Source organism: Abrus precatorius, unplaced genomic scaffold, assembly GCF_003935025.1.
Source record: "Abrus precatorius isolate BTA unplaced genomic scaffold, Abrus_2018 Scaffold8, whole genome shotgun sequence".
Classification (NCBI taxonomy): domain Eukaryota; kingdom Viridiplantae; phylum Streptophyta; class Magnoliopsida; order Fabales; family Fabaceae; genus Abrus; species Abrus precatorius.
The window spans coordinates 3655037-3677879 of NW_020874428.1; the positions used below are offsets into that span (position 1 = coordinate 3655037).

Consider the following 22843-nt stretch of genomic DNA (forward strand, 5'->3'; position numbering starts at 1 on the left):
AATCAATATCAATGGTTTTGTTTCTTATCATAGGTTTCTTAATAATGATTAAAATGTGTTAAAAATATAGAATTAAAGACATTTTTTTAATGCAAATTCGTTACTGATGACACTGTATAGTATTAGATTTGAAAGTTGTTTATAAATATATAAAAAACAAACTTTTGTTGAAAATATAAATACAATAAAACATTTGATTTTTTATTATTTAAAAAAATGTGTAGTGTTAAGAAGACGAAGGGAGAGGTGGTAGCATGAGGTGGAAGCACGTAGGAATGGGAAGTAGATGGGGTAATGATGAGAGACATTGTTCCTAAATAAGGAGCATGACTTAATACGGGGAACAGTGGCAAAGATTAAGAAAGCTCTTAACTTGAAATTAAGTGGTAATTTAAGAGGTTTTGTCGTGTTTGGGAATGACATGGCATGCATACGTGAAAAGGAGCATAGGATTGACAGCAACGTTAACGGCGTCAAAGTTTATGATCATGGGTGGGACCATCTGGGAATCATGATCAGAGAGACGAGACAAATGAGCTTCACCTTCCCGAGGCAAAGGATTGTGCCCTCTACTCTCACTCTCACTCTCACTAATCGTTACCTTATAAGAATGTGATACAGAGGAAAATCACATATTGTAAGGTAACAAGTGAGACTTGGATCTTTTAAGCTAACAATTCATCATGAAGGAATGGATTTTGAAAACTTATCAAATGTCAATGCCTATTAGTGAAGTATTTGCGTGTGTGTGTGTGTTTGTGTTTTTTTTTTTTTCATTTTGACCTTGAATAATAATTTATTTCATTTCGTTTTAAATATTGTTTAATGTTAATGTACACATTTTAAGATAATTATTAATTTTACAAAATTTTGATAGAATTTTAGTGATAATGTGCGAAAATATAGTTTGTTTCTCCTATTTGTTATTATTATAAACGTATCTTAGTTAAGTGAAATTATATTTCTTTTGTAAATAAAAAAAAAACGACATAAAGGAGAATTAGTACACACATTCTAAGACTGTTTTTTATTCTAGGATTGGGTCTATTTTCTTAATCATATATATGGTCGTAAAAGGATGAGATTGTGATCAGGGTCCATTACAACCACACATCTCGCCATAGGGTGATTAGATGTGACCCCAGGTGAAAATACCTACAATGCGTGGAGACATGTTGATGGTATATATATCTCATTTTAATATTGTTTAATGTCAATGTACACGTTTTAAGATAAATATTAATTTTTACAATCATTAAAACAAACTAAGATAATTTTAATAAAAGTGCTGGAGCTATTCTAGTAGTTAATAGATAAAACTATTCATAAAGTCATATAAAGATGAAAATAATTTGTTAAAAAAGTATATTTCTATGTTAAAAGAACATATTTCTAACCTCTTCAAATACTATTAAAATTATTTTAGTAGTCAGTTGATAGAAAAACTTAACTTTAATAAAAAAATATTTAAAAAATAATAATCAACACATTCTTGATGTTTTTAAGTCACAATATTTTATGTCAAATAAAAATATTCTCAAGTGACAGAGTAAATAAAGGGAGTGTTATTTAACTTTCTATTACACCATTCATTTGTTGTATTGAAGTTTTGGTTAACCAAATGGCCGTGAGAAATTTGGTTGCCTTACCTATATTTCTAATGTTATACTATTTTAAAATTGTGTATAAAAAACCCTTACTGTTATCTAGTTTAAAAAATATATTAAAAAATCACTTAAAAAGGAGCAATAATAGATACGTGGGTGGTATAATAAACACACTTATGCCCTACGATTGTCGATTGAAGAATTAGAAGTGTATAATTTTTATTGAAAGTTATGTTAGACTACGATGTAAATCACGGAAAATTAATATTCATTGCATTTTTCTTTTAAAAAAAATTGTTTTATTGACTAAACTTGATAAGGTATCACTTGATTATTATGACAAAAAAAAAAAATATCAGTACTCTCTTGGCACAAAGATGAGCATTCGGTCACGAACACTCAGTCAGGTTGAGATAAATTAGATATATTAGAATAGATTAAAGTAGATAATAATTATTTATGTATCTAAATAGAATGTCTAAGACATGACTGACTCATAAAGTCTATTAGTTTAAAATACTGACTATAAAAAGAAAATAAAAAGTACAAGTAAATAATTGACTTTCGAACATTTAATAATATTTACTGTCTATGTCGTTATCTAACTTTATCATCGAAGTGCCTATTTCATGTACTATTTAATATATAAATAATTATATTATTTAATATTATAAAATTTTTAAATATAATATAAATTTATAATTGTAATTCTTGTTATTACTTTTAATAAATATTTTATTATTCATTATAAATAAATAATCAGAAGAAATACTATTTAAATTATATATTTTTTTCTTTTAAAAGATGAGTGTTATATATTAGTTTATTTAAATATAAATAGTTTTTAAGGTTTTTTTTTCTCATCATGATCGTGGACATGATAAAAGTCAATCTTAGACATTTATTATTAATTTTGTGAAAAAAAATGTTTCACATGTATTGAAAAAATAAGGTGTATATCATTATATTTAAAAGAGGGTATATTTTTAACTAAAAAAGAAATTAATTTAAATATATTTTTTAAAATGTAATTTACTCGAGATTTTGATGAAATGGTATATAGTCAATCAAATAAAATGACTTTGTACTTTTTCTTTCATCAAAGCTAAGCACGTACTATTTTGTGTACCAAGTTCCAATTTACATAGACTGATAATTTTCTTTCACAGTGAAAACTTTTTAACTCAAATTAAATTTGTTTTATAAACCGTTTAAAATAAAAATAACATTCGTGCTATGCTAATTTTTTATATTCATTTTTCCAAGATAAACAGTTTAGATATTAAAATAATTTTTCGTCAAAATTTCCCATAAAATTAAAAATTAAGAATTTTACTCATCGAACATACACTAAGACTTTAGTATTTTATATCATACACTTGTTTTGTTTTTTTTATTAATTTCATATGAAAATAGCACAAAACAAAATATTTGAGAATTTGTTTGAAACAATAATAGAGATGGTATTAAATAATTAATATGAGGATGCATACCTACCAAACAAATGCGATAAATAAATGAGACGACCAGAGAGAAAGAGAGGGGACCAAGCGGCAATGATATAATTTGATAAATAGTAATATTGATAAGTTAAAATAAGAAAAAATTAAATAAATTTTTTATTTTTAAAAGAGAAACACTAAAAATATACTTTTTTTTAACATATTCATTTTTACTTATTAAATTTCATTAAAAATTATAAAAATAAGAAAATAAATATTAAATTAGGATAAAATTCACATAATTTTTATAATTTGTTCTTAAAAATATAGTTTTAAATTTCTTAAAATTTTCTTACTATATTATTTAAAAATTACATTTTTTTAATATTTGTAATCTTTACAAGACACCAAAACCAATCACTTTTATCAAACATAATGATTAAAAATAAATAAAATGTTTCTAAAAACTAAAATAAAAATCGGGTACTATCATGAGCATGAACCCAGTGCCAAGAGATTGGCAATGAAGAGTGTTAAGAGATAGAGAACGACGTCCCTGTCACCTCAAATGGATTGCATTACTTATTGAAAGTGACAAATTTTTACATTTTTTTAAATACTAACGTATTCATTTATAAACATTTTAGCATGTATAATTATTAAAATTCAATTAAAAAATACAAACTTTTATACTATCATTAATCATTTTAAAAATATAGTCACGATAATTTTTAATTTGTATATTAAGATTAAATTACAATTTTTATAAAGTAATGTAACAGAATAAAAATAGTACTCTATGTAAATATATCACTGTCCTTGGTGTTCACCTACATGACCCATTTCCCCATAAACTCTCACAGATAATGCAATAGCAAAACCACACAGAAAGTGACCTCTGGGAATCAAAAGTTAAAACCAATGGCACAGCATAGCACAGTGTACAGTGTTGTTTACTATGGTTGAATGGCATAACACTAGCTATAGCATAACGTTTTAAACAGAGAGAGAAAAAACTATGTAAAATAAAAAAGAGAGAAAAGGGGTGCAGAGTTTGCAGGTTCTACCAGAAATGGTGCCAGAAGGTTTTAACTTTATGTGTGAAATAATTTTCCTCTCTCTCTCTCTCTTCTTTTTCTCCCTTCATTTCACACTTGTATTAGGGGGTGATGTTTGTGGCAGAACGATGTGATTGAACAGCCAAAGCTGTGAACTTGGTCTGTGTAAAAAAAAATAAAAAAATCATAACATGAAATTCTAACTACTATAATCACATGAAATGCTAGAGGATAATAACAATACACAGAAGATTAGTCTCAAACACACCTCCTCTCCTTACCCTTTTCTTCAATCATATTTGAATGGTGTTTGGTGTCGCTCCAGTTGAAGCTTAACACACCTCCTGTTTTTTCTTTCTTTCTTTATTTCTTTCTTCTTCTACTACTACTGGTTCTATTGTGGTTCCTTGTGTTGTGCATGAACAAGAGGTGAACAAAGAGCTTGGGGGTTGGTGGGAGTTGAGTGGTTTGATGGTTAAGGTTGTGTGAGGTTGAAGTCCTGCAGTTGTAGCTATGGCATTTGGATTTGGGGTCCTTCTTCTTGCTTTGCTCGTTTGTTTCAATGTCAATTCTGTGGATTCTGATGATGGTGAGTGTTGTTTACAGTTCCAAATTTTCTTTCTCTTTTAGGTGTTGTGCTGTGTTGGGTTTCCTTGGAATGGATTTTTCTACAAATCTTTTTAAGAAGAACATAAAACAGTGTTGAAAGTTGAAACTTTAGCTTTGTGGTTCTTAACAAGGTGTGGTAGCCACTAGCCAATGTTAGATAGCCAAGTACCCTTGATGTGTTTCTCTCTTTGTTTCTTTGTTTTGGTGAAGGGTGTTGGAAAAACACATAAAGTTGGATTCTTTAAACTTTATATTATTCTTCTTGCTTTCTTTAAACTTTATACTTCTTCCGCTGTTTTCAGTTGGTCAATTTGAAAAAAAAAAGTCAGCGCCTTTTTCCCGCGAATGCTGGTTTTGACTTGGTTATTTTTTGGATCTTGTGAACTTTTCTCTTTAATGCAATTGTCAATTTCCACATTTTTAGAATGAGTTGTGTTACTTCTTCTACTCATACTTGTTTTCTGCATGGTTTGCATAGTGGAAATGAGTTTTCATTTATATGTATATGATTTTGCATAATATTATATTGTATACAAGCGTGTGTATAACATGATATCAGGACTATGAAAATGTGAATGTGATATGCAAGAACTTGGTTTCCTTTGAGTTCGTGTTTCTAACTATGTTCTGCATGATAAATGTTTGTATATTTCCATTGAAGGAGCAACGTTGTTAGAGATAAAGAAGGCATTCAGGGATGTGGACAATGTTCTATATGATTGGACAGATTCACCATCATCAGATTATTGCGCTTGGAGAGGGATCACTTGTGATAATGTTACCTTTAATGTTGTTGCACTGTGAGTTGCCGTGTCCTTGGACATTGTGTATAGGCTTCTTCATCTTGCTCTTGTCAATGAAAACGATCAATTTCCATTTTCTCATTCCTTTGTTTTTTTTTTTTGAAATTTTGCAGCAATCTTTCAGGGTTGAATCTTGATGGTGAAATTTCACCTGCCATAGGGAACCTTAAGAGTTTGGTCTCTATGTATACTACGCTCTTCCAACTATTTCCCCTCATATATGCTTGCAGTAGATCTAGATGTTCCATTTATATTATTTTGCTTATCCTTCTTGCCACTTGTTTTGATATAGTGACCTCAGAGAAAACCGGTTATCAGGGCAGATACCAGATGAGATTGGTGACTGTTCTTCCTTGAAGAGCTTGTATGTTTCACACACTAGAAGTACTGAGTTTTGTTTATAATTTGACCAGCTAGTGACTTACTTTGAACTTGGACGTTTTACTATGTTTTCAGGGACTTGTCTTTTAATGAAATAAGAGGGGATATACCATTTTCAATTTCTAAGTTGAAACAACTGGAAAATCTGTGAGTCTTTGTTGGCATTTCTCTGTATCTAAAAAAATTGTTTAGCCAATCCTTGAATGAGGTTATGACAGGCTTTTCTTTGGAAAAAATTGTCTCACAGGATTTTGAAAAATAATCAGTTGATTGGACCAATTCCTTCAACTTTGTCTCAGATTCCTAATTTGAAGATTCTGTAAGTCATTCTTGTATTTCCGTTTCCCATTTCATTTCCCCTCATGATATTAATTTTAGGTTTTATAACTAACATTCTCAACTCTTGAATAATATTTGTTAGAGACCTGGCTCAAAACAATCTCAGTGGTGAGATACCAAGGCTTATATACTGGAATGAAGTTTTGCAGTATCTGTGAGTATAAGCAATATGCAAATGAAATAATTTTTTTAAGTTTTTATTTCCGCATGACAGTACTAAATTTGTTGATTTTTTTCCCTCTTCTCATTTCCATATAATAGGGGGTTGAGAGGGAACAATTTGGTCGGTTCACTATCACCAGACATGTGCCAGTTAACAGGGTTGTGGTATTTGTAAGTGGCTAAATCACTATCTTTTGTATTCCAAGCCCAAAAATATGTGCGTTTCCTAAGGGGATATGATTATTTTCCTTCTACAATTTTGTAGTGATATGAGAAACAATAGCTTGACAGGAAGTATTCCAGAAAACATAGGCAACTGTACTGCGTTCCAGGTCTTGTATGTAATCCAACTGTACAATAGACTTTGCCATACCTTGATCTTATTTTCTTTCTATGCTTTTTAACATCTTTTGTTGATGCCAGGGATTTATCCTACAACCAGCTAACTGGAGAGATACCATTCAATATTGGATTCTTGCAAGTAGCAACATTGTATGTATTGCATGGTCCTTCATAAGTTATTTTTGTAAGAATGACAACATTGTATGTGTTGCATGGTCCTTTTTAAGTTATTTTTGTTACAATTACAACTTTATATGTGTTGCAACTTGATTTTCCACTTTCCTTGTTTAAGAAATTCTTGATAGATTTGTTTGAATTTGGTAGGTCATTGCAAGGCAATAAACTCTCTGGGCACATTCCTTCTGTGATCGGTCTCATGCAAGCACTTGCTGTCTTGTAAGCATTGTTAGTTAATGATTTCTGAAATGTATTTCATGAAATTTGATCATTTTCTTTATGTTTTCTCATTGATGTTCTTTTATTAACATTTGTTTTATTTCAAAATTTCAATCCAGAGACTTGAGTTGTAACATGTTAAGTGGATCAATCCCTTCTATTTTGGGAAATTTGACTTACACAGAAAAATTGTAAGTATAAAAAAATCGATTTGCATTTATATCAATTAGTTGACCTAGTAGTAAATGTGCATTTATATCATTTTTGAATTGCTTATAGGTACTTGCATGGAAACAAGCTGACTGGCCTCATTCCCCCAGAGCTTGGGAATATGACAAAGCTTCACTATTTGTAAGATGCTTAAGCAAGTAGTTGCCATTTCGCTTACATATGTGACAATATTTTTAGCTAAGTTTTCTTTTAAAAAAAGAGTCAAAGACATATTGCCTAGATGTGCTTCTTGAAGGTTTATTATATTTACCCCATTCTGTAATACAATTCATCTCATCTGTAAATCATTTCTAACAGTGAATTTGGGGTACTTAAATATCATCCTAGTGTTTTGGCAAACATTCTTGTTAGTTCACCAGTCTTAACTGAATGGAATTTGGCATCTGTTAATGCTTGTGTTTTTGCAGGGAACTGAATGATAACCATATAGATGGACATATCCCACCTGAACTTGGAAAGCTTACTGATCTGTTTGACTTGTATGTCCTGTTACTTTATAGTGTCAAAGATGTTGGTATCTGTTTCAAGTTTGATGAGTCACCCATTGTTCTTGCAGAAATGTTGCTAACAACAATCTTGAGGGGCCAATTCCTGGTAATATTAGCTCATGTAAAAATCTTAACAGCCTGTAAGCAATAAATCTTGTGCTATTATTTTGTGACAAGGTTTTATGAAATACATTAAAGTAATAGGCTTTTCTATCTTCTTAGCAATGTGCACGGGAACAGATTGAATGGAACTATTCCCCCAGCTTTGCAGAGCTTGGAGAGCATGACCTCTCTGTAAGTTTCACCAAGACACATCAGGGACATTTGTTTGAACGTAACCTGGCTGCATATCTGGAATTCTACCATGCTTCAACCAATTTTCCTTGTTTTATTTGTTCTTTATTTTTGCTTTATCACATTGTAATGATCATTTGTAGGAATCTTTCTTCCAACAATCTTCAAGGCGCAATTCCAATTGAACTGTCACGGATTGGTAATTTGGATACATTGTAAGTATGAACTAGTTAATATATCTCCTCACACCAATATCTTGAACTTCATACTAACAGATGGTTTCCATGTAGGGATATTTCAAACAATAATTTAGTTGGTTTCATCCCTTCTTCCCTTGGTGACTTGGAACATCTTCTGAAGCTGTGAGTATCTGTCTAGTCAATGTTTGGAATATGGACTATTTCTCCTTACTGATAGCTAATATTCATTTTGTTAGGAATCTGAGCAGAAACAATTTAACAGGAGTTATTCCAGCTGAATTTGGAAATCTTAGAAGTGTTATGGAAATGTAAGTTCATTAGTTTTCTGATTAAAACAAGTATTTTTTTTTATCCTGATTAATGCTTCTATGTTGCAGTGATCTTTCAAATAATGAACTCTCTGGGTTGATTCCTGACGAACTTAGTCAGCTTCAGAACATGATATCCTTGTAAGCTTCTGTATATTTTTCATGTTTTCTAATCTCTTATGTTTTGTTAATAATTTTTTACAGTAATTATAATATGGCCTTGGCAAATCTCATATGCAGTGATTAGCTTCGTTTTTCAAATTTTAGATAAAGATGTCTATGTTCAATGCTAATTTCGAGTTGTGTTGGTATTTCTAATTATCTTTGTTTAAAATGATATATAGGAGGCTTGAAAACAACAAATTAACTGGGGATGTGGCATCACTTACAAATTGCCTTAGTCTCTCTCTCCTGTAAGTTTAGCTTTTGACAATTTTTTTTTCATATTTCTAACTGATCATGTCACTTTTACCTAATAAGTTGAATATCTATGGTGAATTTTGTAGTAACGTGTCCTATAACAAACTAGTTGGTGTTATTCCCACAAACAACAACTTTTCCAGGTTTCCCCCTGACAGGTGATGGTCATTCACTGTTGAGCACTGTCTCTATTGGCTTTTTAAGTTCCAAAGTAATATAGTCTAGAGTGTCATCAGCATGTTCATCTGATTGATTTGTGCAAGTCTTTATTTGCAGTTTCATTGGAAACCCTGGCCTTTGTGGTAATTGGCTGAATTTGCCATGTCATGGCTCTCACCCTGCAGAGCGAGGTAAGCTGCACTTTCTAGCAGGAATATCCTGTTGCTCCATTCTGTCTATGCCTTGTCATACCCTGAAATCGCTTCTCAAAAGTTATTTCCTTGTTCTCTTTGATTACTTCACTCTCTCTACCTGGGAGTAGATGTGAATATCTTGTTGCCCCATTCTGTCTATGCCTTGTCATACACACCCTGAAATCTCTTCTCAAAAGTTATTTCCTTGTTCTCTTTGATTACTACACTCTCTCTACCTGGGAGTAGATGTGAATATTTCCCTTGTTTAATACCTATTTTTCCAAAAGTAATTCTTCTAAAATACATTCTACTAAAAAACAAATGATACAGAGAGAAGCCATTATTGCTGACTCACTGTTGCTTTTATCTTTCAAGATGTTTGATAACAATGATACAGAGAGCAGCAGCCATGTTCTTCCTGTAACATCCGTTCAATCAAGAGATAGATTAAGGGTTTAGTGGTCAAGTTATACAGAATAAGCTAATTTATTTTATATACTGTGCAGTTACATTATCTAAGGCAGCTATTCTGGGAATTACACTTGGAGCCCTTGTAATTCTTCTTATGATATTGCTGGCAGCTTGCCGACCCCACAATCCATCTCCTTTTGCTGATGGATCACTTGACAAGCCAGGTACTTTCTTTGTTGCATCCTTATTATTTAAGCTATAGCCTTCAACACCCAAAATTAGTAAATAATCAGTCTCTCGTTATAGCTCTTAATTATCTTGCATATGTTCTAAGAGCTTGACTAAGCTTATGGCGTCATGCGGTCCATATAGCTGACCTCACACAGTGAGATAAAACTTAATGATGTTGTTGCATGTTGACCTCACACAGTGAGATAAAACTTAATGTTGTTGTTGCATAAGTTTGAAAACCAAGCTTGGGTTTTGACTTTTATATATTAATTGTCTTTAGTGGATGTTTCTTTAAACAAGTAGTAGAAAATTAATACTCCCTCTGGTCCTTTTTATAAGAAATAAAATTGAGTATTTTCTTGGTTTTAATTATAACAAACATGATATATTTGAGATGTATTAATTGCTGAATTCCTTTTATACCTTTCTATTATTGTTAAATGTATGTTTACGAGGAAATGACTACACCAACTACATCATTTAATATTATGGGTATTTTGGAATCAAATTATTTAGGGTTTAGGGTAACTGAATTGCTGTCCTGTTGATTTACTCTTTTGTTTCTTATAAATAGGACTGGATGGAGTAATTGTTTGTAGGACTGATTTTAACATTAAAGGATTTTGTAATGTTTGATATATTTTAGAGTATTTTATTATCACTCTGTCTATTGAAACTGAAGTTGTCAGGTTACTGACTGAATGAGCTTTGGAATTGACAGTTAATTACTCACCTCCAAAACTAGTGATTCTTCATATGAATATGGCACTTCATGTGTATGAAGATATCATGAGGATGACTGAAAACCTGAGTGAGAAGTATATAATTGGATATGGTGCATCAAGTACAGTTTATAAATGTGTTCTCAAGAATTGCAAACCAGTGGCCATCAAAAGGCTCTATTCTCACTATCCACAATGCTTGAAAGAATTTGAAACTGAACTTGAGACAGTTGGAAGCATTAAGCACAGGAATCTGGTCAGTCTCCAAGGCTATTCTTTGTCCCCATATGGCCACCTTCTGTTTTATGACTACATGGAAAATGGCAGTCTATGGGATCTTCTTCATGGTAAGTTCAAGCTATTCTTTGAATGTTGCAGGCAAGCACATAATCCTGTATTTAGAAGTATTTGTTGTATCTCTCCTCTTTAATAATGGATTGGTATATGATATGAGCAATTCTTCTAAATTGTATGTATGACTGTCATGAAACAAAGTTCCTTGTTTCATGCATGACATTTGTTTAAGATTTCTGAGCACTTTCTGATGCATTCTACCTGGTACGTTGCATATATGACTTAATAGGCTTGTGTTAAGCGGGTGTCTCCACATCACACCTGTATTTTTATTAGTCTAACTGATGCTTTGAATAACAATCATTTAGAAAACGATAAGAATCCAGACAATACTTACGTTATTTATGACTTTTCTTATGTACCTTTCTAGGACCCACCAAGAAGAAGAAACTTGACTGGGATTTGCGTCTAAAAATAGGACTTGGAGCAGCACAAGGGCTAGCTTATCTACACCATGATTGCAGTCCTCGAATCATCCACAGGGATGTGAAGTCATCGAACATTTTATTAGATGCTGACTTTGAGCCGCATCTCACTGATTTTGGCATTGCCAAAAGTCTCTGTCCTTCAAAGTCCCATACTTCTACTTACATAATGGGCACAATTGGCTACATAGACCCTGAGTATGCTAGAACATCACGACTCACTGAGAAGTCTGATGTGTACAGCTATGGTATTGTTTTACTTGAGTTGCTAACTGGGAGAAAAGCTGTTGACAATGAATCCAATCTCCATCATCTGGTGAGCTTGCTAGGTTCTACACATTTCAATACACACACATGCACTCACATTTTTCTGTTTAACCTTGGTCTTTTATAAGCTAGGTGTATGTTATTGCATTATCCTTAGTCTGGATATTCTGAGCATGACAGTTTGTAGTTTAACCTTGGTTTTTTATGAGCTTGTTGTATGTTTTTGCTCTATCCTTAGTCTATATATATTCTGGGCATGCTAGAATGTTTGGTCCCTTCTCTTCAAAGTTCAAATTTTTACTCTCTGGGACTCAACAACTGTTTGCTTATGATTTAAGATTGCAAAGTTAATTTGCAAAAATATCACTCTCTAATCCTTGGTTGCTCAATGAGGTTGTACTCTCCTATGTTCACACAGACTAATTCTTCAATTTATGTAGATTTTGTCCAAGACAGCAAACAATGCTGTAATGGAAACAGTTGATCCAGACATTACGGCCACATGCAAGGACCTTGGAGCTGTGAAAAAGGTTTATCAGCTTGCACTACTATGCACAAAGAGGCAACCAGCTGATAGACCCACAATGCATGAAGTGGCACGTGTGCTGGGAAGTCTTGTGCCATCAAGCTTCCCACCAAAACAACCAGCTACACTCCCACCTCCTTCAAATCCATCAGCTAAAGTGCCATGCTACATGGATGAGTATGCAAATCTCAAGACTCCACACTTGGTTAATTGTCCATCCATGAGCACTTCTGATGCCCAGCTCTTCCTCAAGTTTGGAGAGGTAATCTCTCAGAACAGTGAGGATTTTGAAAGAGCCAAATCTAAGAATCATGTATATTAAAAACCCCTAAAGTGAAAAAAAAAATGGATGAGGCAAGGCAAGGAAGAGTGGGTGTACAAGGTAATGAGAATGTTTATAAAAATTTTAGTCCTAGTCTGTATTGTTATTTTGAACAGAAAAGATGTTTATCACACTTTACTACAAGTTGAAAGGTGTAGTAATCCAATTCTTGTACTTGTTTGGGTAGCACACAAGATTGTAGTAGTAAAGTTAAGGGACTGGGTCCACTGAGAAAGGTGGGGTAGCTAAAGGGTCTTAATGGAAAGGGAAATCAGTGCATAATGTGTGAGCAGCAATAATGCACTGATTCTTAGCTGGCCATATGTGTCTGAATGCTGGCAATATGCAGCAGAGTATCCATGACCTCTTTTACTACCCTTATGCCATTTGTTCAGTAAAGTGCTACGAAATTATATCATGAAATTTTGGGTCATTGGGGGCTCCCACAAAGGATTCAAATTATGCCATTGGTTTTCGTGCCTTTTGACTCGGAAATGTTTAATATGATCATTATGGACGTTCAGTGTCATTAATTGAACAATTGTGAGCAGCTGAAAAATAAATGCAAGCTATGTACTTAGAAAAAAGGTTGCATGGTGAAAATAAACTAATATTGCTGTTGTATGTTAATGGGGGCTTCAGTGATGACGACCCAAGCGAGTTGTTTTTTTTACGTTTTTCTTTTCTTCTTTTCACACTCCTCTTGTAACCTTTTTTTTAAAAAAAATATCATTCGCGACGATATAAAAAATTAATTTTATAAATTTATTTTTAGGAATGGTTAATAGTTCTGGGAATTAATTTTCATAAGTCTAAGAATTTACTTTTAAAAATGATTTTCTGCAAGTGTAGAATTCTGATTTTAAAAATTTGTTTTTAGAAATTAAGAATTATGGAAATTTAATTTTAGAAGTGTAAAAACTTAATTTTGTTGGAAGTGTAGAATTTTAATATTGAAAAATTATTTTAAAATATAAATTTTGAAATTATAAAAACTTAGTTTGGGAAATTAAAAAAATTATTTTGAAAATGGTTAATAATTTTATAAATCAATTTTTAGAAGGGTAAAAATTTAATTTTAGAAGTCTAAAATTTTAATTCTAGAAACTTAATTTGAAAATAGTTAATAATCTTAAAATTAATTTTTAGAAATATAAAAACTTAATTTTATGTTAATTTTTAAAACTGTAAAATTATATCCCCGAAAACTTATAGTAATGAGGAAAAAAAATGTTTGACAAAGATGAAAGTCATTCTAAAATTTGAAATTCAAAAAAATTAATTAATAATTAAAATTACTGTAAAAATTACTCATAAAAATTACTTCTCAAATCATATTCACATATTTTAAAAAATGTATTAAGTATGAATTCAACTACTTAATACATTTTAAAATATTTGAATATGATTTTAGTTATTCTATATATTTAATGTACATTATATGTAATTAATTATTTTAATGCATTTGAAGTTTGATTTGAATTAAACTAAATACTTTATTTGGTATATTTTATGATTATGATATGAAATAATATTTTTGTTTAACTCCTATAGGTATCAAAGTACCCATAGAGTACGGGATAAGAAGATTAAAATTATACACAGAGACAATTAAAATCAAATAAATAATTTTGTTAATGTTTTATACATGTATTATATTATAATTTGGTATTTTTTTTGACTTTAGATGAATGATTTTATTTATAATTTTGTATTTTAATAAATAATATTTATACTTTATTTATTCATATGTGTATATATATAATTTTTAAATTTAAATAATATTTTTATTTTTATACTTAATTCATATTTGTAAGTAAGTTTTTCTATCATATATGTACATACCCAAGTGAAATGTATGTGGATACTATTCATAGTTAATGATGGGATTCAAAACTAAGCAATAACCATGAAAATTGAAAATCTTAAAGGAAAGTTGATTTTGAAAAAGATTATTTGGAAAGAATTGTAAATAATTGTGTTTAGAAATAATATTTTAGAGCAAAGTTTAAAATGTTAATTTTTCTATTGGTAAGTGAAATTATCTTTGAAGTGTTAATATATGTTTCAAAAAATTGCATGAATTTTGCACTTACCAAATCTATTCATTAGAAAAGAAAAGCTTTGCTTATTCTTAAACTTTTTACTTTCTGCAATATTGATTTTGAGAATTCAAAATTTAAAACAAAAGTTGCCCTAGAAAATCATTTTACTTTACAAAAACACGTTTTGTGTATTCAAATAAACACTAGTGACTTTATCAATGTTAATGAACATCATTTCGTTACTAAATATATAAACCAAACTGTGACGAAGTTTAATTATTTTCATAAAACTAAAATAATGTGGACTTTACCTAATTATATGTGAATATTTTGCACCCATTTATCACATATAATTTAGCTTGAACTATTTGTTAACACTTATGAGACTGGTTCTTGAGCTTGAATCTCAGTGACAGCAAAAGTCTTATTGTTGATGAGGCACACTGTTAGGTGTGTGCTGTGCATTTTGTGTGCAAAATCTTAAAGACTACATCCATTTGAAATTTTGGAATGCTGATGCACCAAAATCATAATACTAGATTCATGTTTTCAAGATTCCAGCAAAAGTTTTCATTTTAATTAACCTTAACTTTTAAAATTGAGTTTAAGCAATTAAAAATACTAAAATTTTATTAACAAAAGAGTATTAATTAAATTAAAATTATATAAAATATTTTTTTCAATAAAATCTTACTTTTATTAATTGTTTAAGTTTAACTTAAAAGGTGAATGTTAACGAAAACAATTTTTTTAATCTAATTTTCCCAAGCTTCTAAAGTTTATGGTCTAGTAAAACTATGACAGAATTAGAATGTGAAAGTACGAGCTTCTCATGCCTTTTAGTTATTTTTCACGCATATTTTTATTAATTTAGCTGTCCAAAGATAGAGAGAAATTATACTAACAAAAAAAATATATAATCATTTTATTAAAATTAATTGTTAAACTTACTAATTTATCATTTATTAATTAGTCTCTTTTTTTACCCTTAAATTAGTCAAATAGTATATATAATTTAAATAGACAAAAAGATATTAGTATAAAAATAACAATTAATATTGTCTTGAGAGATAAATATATGCTGAAATTGTTAAATAAATAAAAACAAAATTCTTCTCTCTCTAGAGAGATAAATAGGAAAAAAATAATATATTGTTACATTTCCAACAAAGCCATAGTCCATAACAATTCAGCAACTCCCTCTTCAAATACTAAAGGACCATACAAAGTTTACTTAATAAGTATGAGGTAATTAGTCAGAACATTTTATTTAAAGTATATTATATATCTAATTGCTTGTAAATAATAGTGTCCCAGTACACTCACTACAATTACTGTAGAACAACTTAACAAGATTGTCCTATGCTAGAATATGTAATGTCATCACAGTATAAAAGCTTGTTTGGTGGGCATTCTCTTGAGGAAGTTCTGAGGAACAGAAGGCAAAATGCCCCTGAATCTAGGATGCCTTAGATAGTATGTGATCCAAATGAAGATGACAACACGGACAGGAACAATAACTGTCACAAGAAAACCAACAACACAAAATAGTAAAAATATTGTTGTAGCTCTTGGATCCCTCCAATTGCTAAGAGCTTGCACCCTCTCTCCTAAGGTGGCCAAGTCATTAGCCACTCTTTGTGTATTCCTAGCTATGATTCTCAATCTATCATAACTCCTCCTTAAAGGTTCACCTCCAAGTTGGGTTGGAAACACATCAAGTTCTTCAGCTAAATCTTCAGGAGTTGCTAAATTTGCACCAGACAATGTTGCATCTATTTGACAAGTATGCTTAGGCCTCTTGAAATAATGCTTCAACCCAACCCAAAAAAGATAGAAAATCACAAAGGGCATCATGGGTTGTGGATAGAAGAGTATAAGAAAGCACATAAGGTTGAAAAGCAATGAGGCAATTGGGTCCTTCCAAACTCTTATGCGCTCTAACAATTTCCAAAAGGCAATAAAGTCACCAATAAGACTCATGACCCTATTGAAATTTGCTATTGCTTTTCTCCTGCTCCACATGTCTGATCTCGAATCTAGCATATAATACACAACCTCTTTCTTTAAGGGTGGTTCTGCCCTACTCAACCTATTTGCTATAATATGAGCAGCTTGATTTCTTAAATTATCAAGCTTTGCAGGAGACAAGAGTAAAACATGGTGATGTATAGGAAACAAAGGTGAAATATAGGATTGAAACATACTAAGTGAAGACATACATGACCAAGAAAATCTCAATGCCAAATGAACTTCTCCCATCTTCTTCACCCCAGAATGTTGCAAACCTACAAGTGGATACGAATGTGTATAGACTTTGCCACGGTCCAATGTGGACACCCGAATCCTTATCTTTCCCATTATAGCATCACTTGCTCGACCACCTCTTCTATTAGCGTTCAACTGATTGTTGTCAAACACTGCAATAGTGATGACAGTGAATGGCTCAAACACTTCCCAAACATATTGGTCATTCCACTTTGGTGAGAGGCTATCAAAAACAGTCCTTGTGCGCACCCATTTGGGTCCATATTTAGCAACACAATAGGCATCAGTTCTAGTCCCCCATTTCATTGGCACCAAATCAGTTGCCTTCAGAATTCCCACCTCCAAAACACCAATGCTAGAATTCCAAAGTTTCCTTGATGAAGGCCTGAAGTCACTACAATATTCACTAGGCTCATCCATCACATGGTACCCACCATCCAAAGAGATCCTTGCGTTGAGCTTACTAGCAAACTTCACCTCCCTTTCAGTCTCATTGGTTCCATGCCAATTAAGGTTATACCATCTGCTATCAGCATCCTGACCATCTACTCTCTCATCCACATCTTTCAAACGAAGAATACACCTTCCCAAGCTTACATGCTGAGCCAAGGTTCCTTGCTCAACACTTAGGACAAGGGTGTCACTGAATGGTTCTTGTGCGACAAACATCAAATCCTCATTCCATAATGGGTTTAAACTCTTGGAAAAACTGGTTCTTAAACGTAGGTTCCCCAAATCAACTTGGACAAAAACATCTGAACTCTCAGGAGGGAATCTAAACAACAAGTCCTGTGCTTGAATCACATTGACTCTAAGGTACCAAAGTGTAGGTGACATATACACTTTAGAACGAGTGTAACCAACAGCATCACCACTCATGCTTGTGGCATCAGAACACCAAGCATTAGGAAAATCTTCATCTACTTGAGTCCCCATCCATAAAGACAACATGATGTCTCCTCTAACATGTTGTTTCCCATTTTGATCCTCTAGCTTGTACCATTGGGGTGCCAGTGAATACTCAGGTGCGACCCTCGTTGGAACATCACGGAGACTGAACTGAACACGACCAAAAAATGCATTAGGCATGTTCAAAGCTACCATCTTGCTCTTCACCAAAACCTCCAAGTATGTGTCATGGATTTTGTCCTTCTCAAAAGCAAACACTTGGTTCAATGCATGGGATGATGATGGTGTTGCCTTGTTCTCAAAGAAACAAGTTGTTGCTTTCAAGTTTCCAATTTTAATTTCCACATAAATTTCATGACGGGTATTTGGCAAGTCTCTGGTCCTCACAACTTTCACAAACAAGAACTCCATTTGTTCAACAAGATCCAATTTTCTTGTGAGATTGCCACCTCCTTTGCCTAATCCAATACCCATGTTAAGAGAAGTCTCTTTTGGTGCAGAATCGTTACACCTTTGATTTGCCATTTCTGAACCTGCATTGTACATAGCACATTTCAGTAAGGGTTAATAAGTGTTACAAGCCTAGCAAAAGCAAAGCCTTTACAAATGCATTATGTTGAAAAAAAGAGCATACATAAAAGTAAGCAGTAATATAAGACCAACAAAGGATGGATATTTAATTGACTACTATACTAAATTAGTTTGGTCAGTTTAATTGAAGTCCTATAGTTATCAAAACTGAAACGAGTGGCATTTATTCCAGGAATTAAAATGATATTTTTGTTATTTCAAAACTAAAGTAATCAATATTCGAATTTTACAGATACAAACATTAATTGGAAATTATTAAAATATATAGCTACGGATTAGATGTAAACTTTTTAATAATTCCAATCTCAGTTCAATGGCAAAATAATTTCAATTAGCAGACTTCACATTAGTTTGAGAAGTAAGTCGTATAAAAAAATTAAAATTACAGAGAATTTCGAAAAATATGAAATAGCATTGAACGAGAAAGGAATTTAAATGACTTTGCCTTACTAACTTTTATGCTACTCAATAAAACTTCACACTAATTATCATGCTTAACGCAATAAGAAGTAAAGAGGGTTGATGAGAACTAATTTCAATGAACATAATTAAAAAGAAAGCAAGATGAACATAAACTTACTTGGAGCACTTATGCTTGAGCAATCTTGGGAAACAAAATACTCCTGCCTCAACTTTGCGAAAAAAACACCTTGATTTAAAGAGAAATTACTTTTACAACAGAGCCTTTATACTTTCAAGTACCTTCATCAAGAACACGGGTTACATTCCTCAGCACCAAAAAAGGGTTAAATTTATCGAGTTATGTTGTTATGTCCCCTCTTGTGTGAGGCTACATAATCATGCAATTGTGGGTATTTTTAAAATTACAATATTTTCAAACCCATGATCTAATTCTAACTTAATTCGACGGTGATATTTTTTCAGTTGATTTGGATCAATCTTTATTCATTTTGTCTCAAGTTACTACAATTAAATTTTAAGTTGTTTTTTATATTGAAGTAACCATAGTTAATATTTTTTTTAGAATTTTTTTTCTTCTAAACTACTTATTTTTTCTATAGCAAGTAATTGTGCTCGAATGAAATAAGGCTACCATGAACAATAATTTTATTTTTCTTTAAATATTAAAAAAATTCTTAAATACATGCCCAAAACTCAAATTTAAAATCAATAATTAAAATAAAATAATCTAATATCAGCTAGCTCCGCGTTGGGTGACAATGATATTTTATACTAAATATTGAGGCAAAATTATCAATATCAGATTGTCTAAATATATTGAAATATCATTTTAGATTGTAGTCAATTATTCGTCATTAACGATAATCAAAATCACTATCATCATAAATATATTGGAATGTTATCTTAAATCACCAAGAAAAGATTAATTATGATATTTAAATTTAAAAAGTATTTCCTTCATTATTTTTAGCTTGCATATTTATATCTGTGTAATTGATTTCAAAGATTTTAATTATAATATATTTACGGTGTGAACTTTTTTTATATCATTATCTAAGCATTGTTATAGTGATAAAAATTATTAATTTTTATAATGATAAGTTTGAAAATATATATTTATCAATTACTTTAATTAATTGATAATGCATAAATTTTCACTGATAACATATTAAAAGTATACTCCATTTTAAATGATAAAAGTTTTTATGGATAATAGATTCTACTTTTTCAAACGATACAAACAAATTAGGTACTCATGAGTAGTGTAATTTTTATACGTGTTAGAAAATATTATTTCTTTTGTTTCTAAAATCCTGAACTTGTTTTTTTAAGGCGAGGATGTCAAAATGGTCGGTATCTTCTTTGTATATGAATGTATTTTTTGGGAATTGAGAGTAATGCTTCCATTTGATGATTTTCAAATGAGAGTGTTGTGGGTGTTAAATGTGGCACTTACCCAGTTGCACCCAAATGGATTGGTGGCTATGCAGACATTCCGGATCCTTTATAAATATTATATAGAACTTAGCGTAAGTCTTTTTTTTTTCATTTCTTTTATACCCAACCTTTAGATAAGGTGAGATGAGTTTCTTTAAAGGCCGAGTTACCTCTGCTAAAGCCTTATACATCTTTGTTTAAGGGCTTCAAAACTAGGTTCTTTAAGGTAGCGGTTGATCTCATAATTGGAAAGAAATATTTTTATATAACATATATTATTTCTTTTGTTTCTAAAATGTTATTTATCTTATCAAAAGTTAAAACAACAATGACTGTGCTCTATTCTATAATGAATCAAAGCACAACGTTTTAAAAACTTTCTTAATTGTAGAATAGTTTTCATTGGTGAAGCCTTGATAATTTTTACATTTTATTCAAAACAACTTAATATCATTATAATAATGTAGAGACATGCAATATAATAATAAATTTATACGAGATACAATACATATTTATTGGATATAGTTATGTTATATGAGATGTAATTTTTGTGTAAATATGATGACTCATGTAGTAAACTAAACACTTATAACACATTTTATTGAGTAAATAATATAAGATCAATGCAATTAATTAGAATATTCAATAGAAAGATGCTACTACTTTGAATGCAATGAATTGTTCAATTGTTAATAGTTTGCAGTTGGTTTTTCAAGGGTTCATAAGAGAAATTGTAATTTGATCTAAAAGAAAAGAAGTTGAAGTATTGCAGGATGTGTTTGGAGGTACGCACATATTTGATTGTGTGGACACGAGCATGATAGAACATATAAAAACATAATTTTCTGCTAAAGGCGACATCTTTTATTACACTTTTCAAATACAAAATTCTAGGTTTTTCGTACATCTTTATATACGGATGTCTTTCATTCCATTTCTCCTTTGTGCTTTGTATGAGAATTTGATAGGCAGTAGGGTTATATTCCTCCATTCCTTTTACTCTTTAATAGAACAGTGATTCTTACATTTACATTTTACTTGTAATTTGCTTTAAGTTGAATATGAAGTTTATTTTTGCAATATATTTCAGTTTCTTCTTCCTTATTTTCGCTATGTCTTGCTAATTTTATTGGAAGAAATGATGAATTTAATCTTTTGTCAATTGTAATGAACTAAACAATGATTATAACTCATATCAAGTTGCGAGCTAGCATATTTAATTTTGAACTTAATGCTTCCTTGTTCTTTGTATGTAGGGTTGATGAAAATAAGCTTATAAGTGGAAAGTTGTAATCTTTTTTGGATTGTAATTAAATTGCTCGTTGTGGATTATCTAGCAATATGAATTTATAGTGATGTGTTCTAGTTGATTTCTAAATTTAATGCTTATCATCTTATTAGTTACCTAAAGAATTAGGAATCTAGAACTAGTTTAGAACTAATCAACCAAGAAATTGGTATTAGGTACGGTAAAAAAATTTGGCCATTAGATTGGATTGTAAACTGGGTTATATATATTTTTATGCAATGATAAAGGATTAAGGATTCTGAACTTAACTTACTTCTTAATTAATTTACAACTCATCTTTGTTCCATAATTTAGTTACATTATGCAGTTTAATTCATTTATAGGTAATCCCTTATATTTGAATTTTACTCTCATTGCTAATTTAATTTTTCAGCACTTACGTTTTACTTTTACTTTCTGCACAAAATTAAAATTTTTCTTTTAAGTTCATATTCTATTTTTCAACCCAACTAGCAACATTCTTGTGATTTGATAATTAACATTAATCTTAATGGACGATAAAATCTAGTTTGTTACTGTAGACGATTTGGTACATTTGTTAATTTGTTTATTAAGATGCCTTAAATTTTTATTCAACATTTTGAGAAAAATTAATAGGTTGAATGTTACTAATACACTTTTTCTCAAATACTTTATACTATTGGTTAAAATTTATTAAAAATTACAAAGTATGAGAAAAAAAATATTAATTTAGAAATGAAAAAGCGAAACTCACATGATTTGTGTATTTTTTAATAAATTTTAGTTAGTTAATAAAGAGTGTGTTTAAAATAGTGTTTTACTATCATTTTTCAGCCAATAGAAGACATGTATTTATAAATTGATAATGACAAAAATAAATTTCTTGCAACTTTTTTAAAATTTATTACTATGGTAATACTTTTTAATTAAGATAATGTTAATTTTCATCTACTTTATTTTTATTAGACACTCAAATAAATAAACAACTAATTTTTATTTATAATTTTTAATTACAAATTTGAAAGTTAGACCATTAATTTTGGTAACACAATAAGATTTTTAATAACGTTTCACTTTTTTGCCGCCTTTCATTTTGTTGGCAAAAGATATCGTGAAAAGATAGAAAGAATATAAAGAAAAAAAAAGATTAAAATATACTTATCAAATTTAATTTGAAATTTTTAGAATAGTTTTGAAATAATTTTCGTG

General features: G+C 30.6%; 2 protein-coding genes across 3 annotated transcripts; one reads left to right on the top strand and one right to left on the bottom strand.

The window, feature by feature from the left end:
* Positions 1 to 3990: 3990 nt before the first annotated feature.
* On the top strand, positions 3991 to 13316 carry LOC113874884 (LRR receptor-like serine/threonine-protein kinase ERECTA). Of its 2 annotated transcripts, none has more exons than XM_027513121.1 (27): positions 3991 to 4134; positions 5378 to 5516; positions 5633 to 5704; positions 5812 to 5883; positions 5976 to 6047; positions 6148 to 6219; positions 6322 to 6393; positions 6501 to 6572; positions 6667 to 6738; positions 6825 to 6893; positions 7068 to 7139; positions 7259 to 7330; positions 7419 to 7490; positions 7778 to 7849; positions 7927 to 7998; positions 8081 to 8152; positions 8296 to 8367; positions 8443 to 8514; positions 8589 to 8660; positions 8730 to 8801; positions 9005 to 9073; positions 9167 to 9238; positions 9357 to 9430; positions 9940 to 10068; positions 10797 to 11144; positions 11522 to 11892; positions 12284 to 13218. In XM_027513121.1, exons 1-27 carry the CDS (start codon positions 4122 to 4124, stop codon positions 12689 to 12691), a joined length of 2916 nt encoding a protein of 971 aa, XP_027368922.1. In that variant the 5' UTR covers positions 3991 to 4121; the 3' UTR covers positions 12692 to 13218. The 2 variants fall into 2 exon arrangements, with proteins under 2 accessions (XP_027368922.1, XP_027368921.1); XM_027513120.1 differs by having other exon boundaries at positions 3992 to 4696; positions 12284 to 13316.
* Positions 13317 to 16119: 2803 nt separating this feature from the next.
* Positions 16120 to 18438, bottom strand: LOC113848362 (FT-interacting protein 7-like). The gene has a single exon (XM_027477836.1). The coding sequence runs from the start codon at positions 18436 to 18438 to the stop codon at positions 16120 to 16122; it is 2319 nt and encodes a 772-aa protein (XP_027333637.1).
* Positions 18439 to 22843: the final 4405 nt, after the last annotated feature.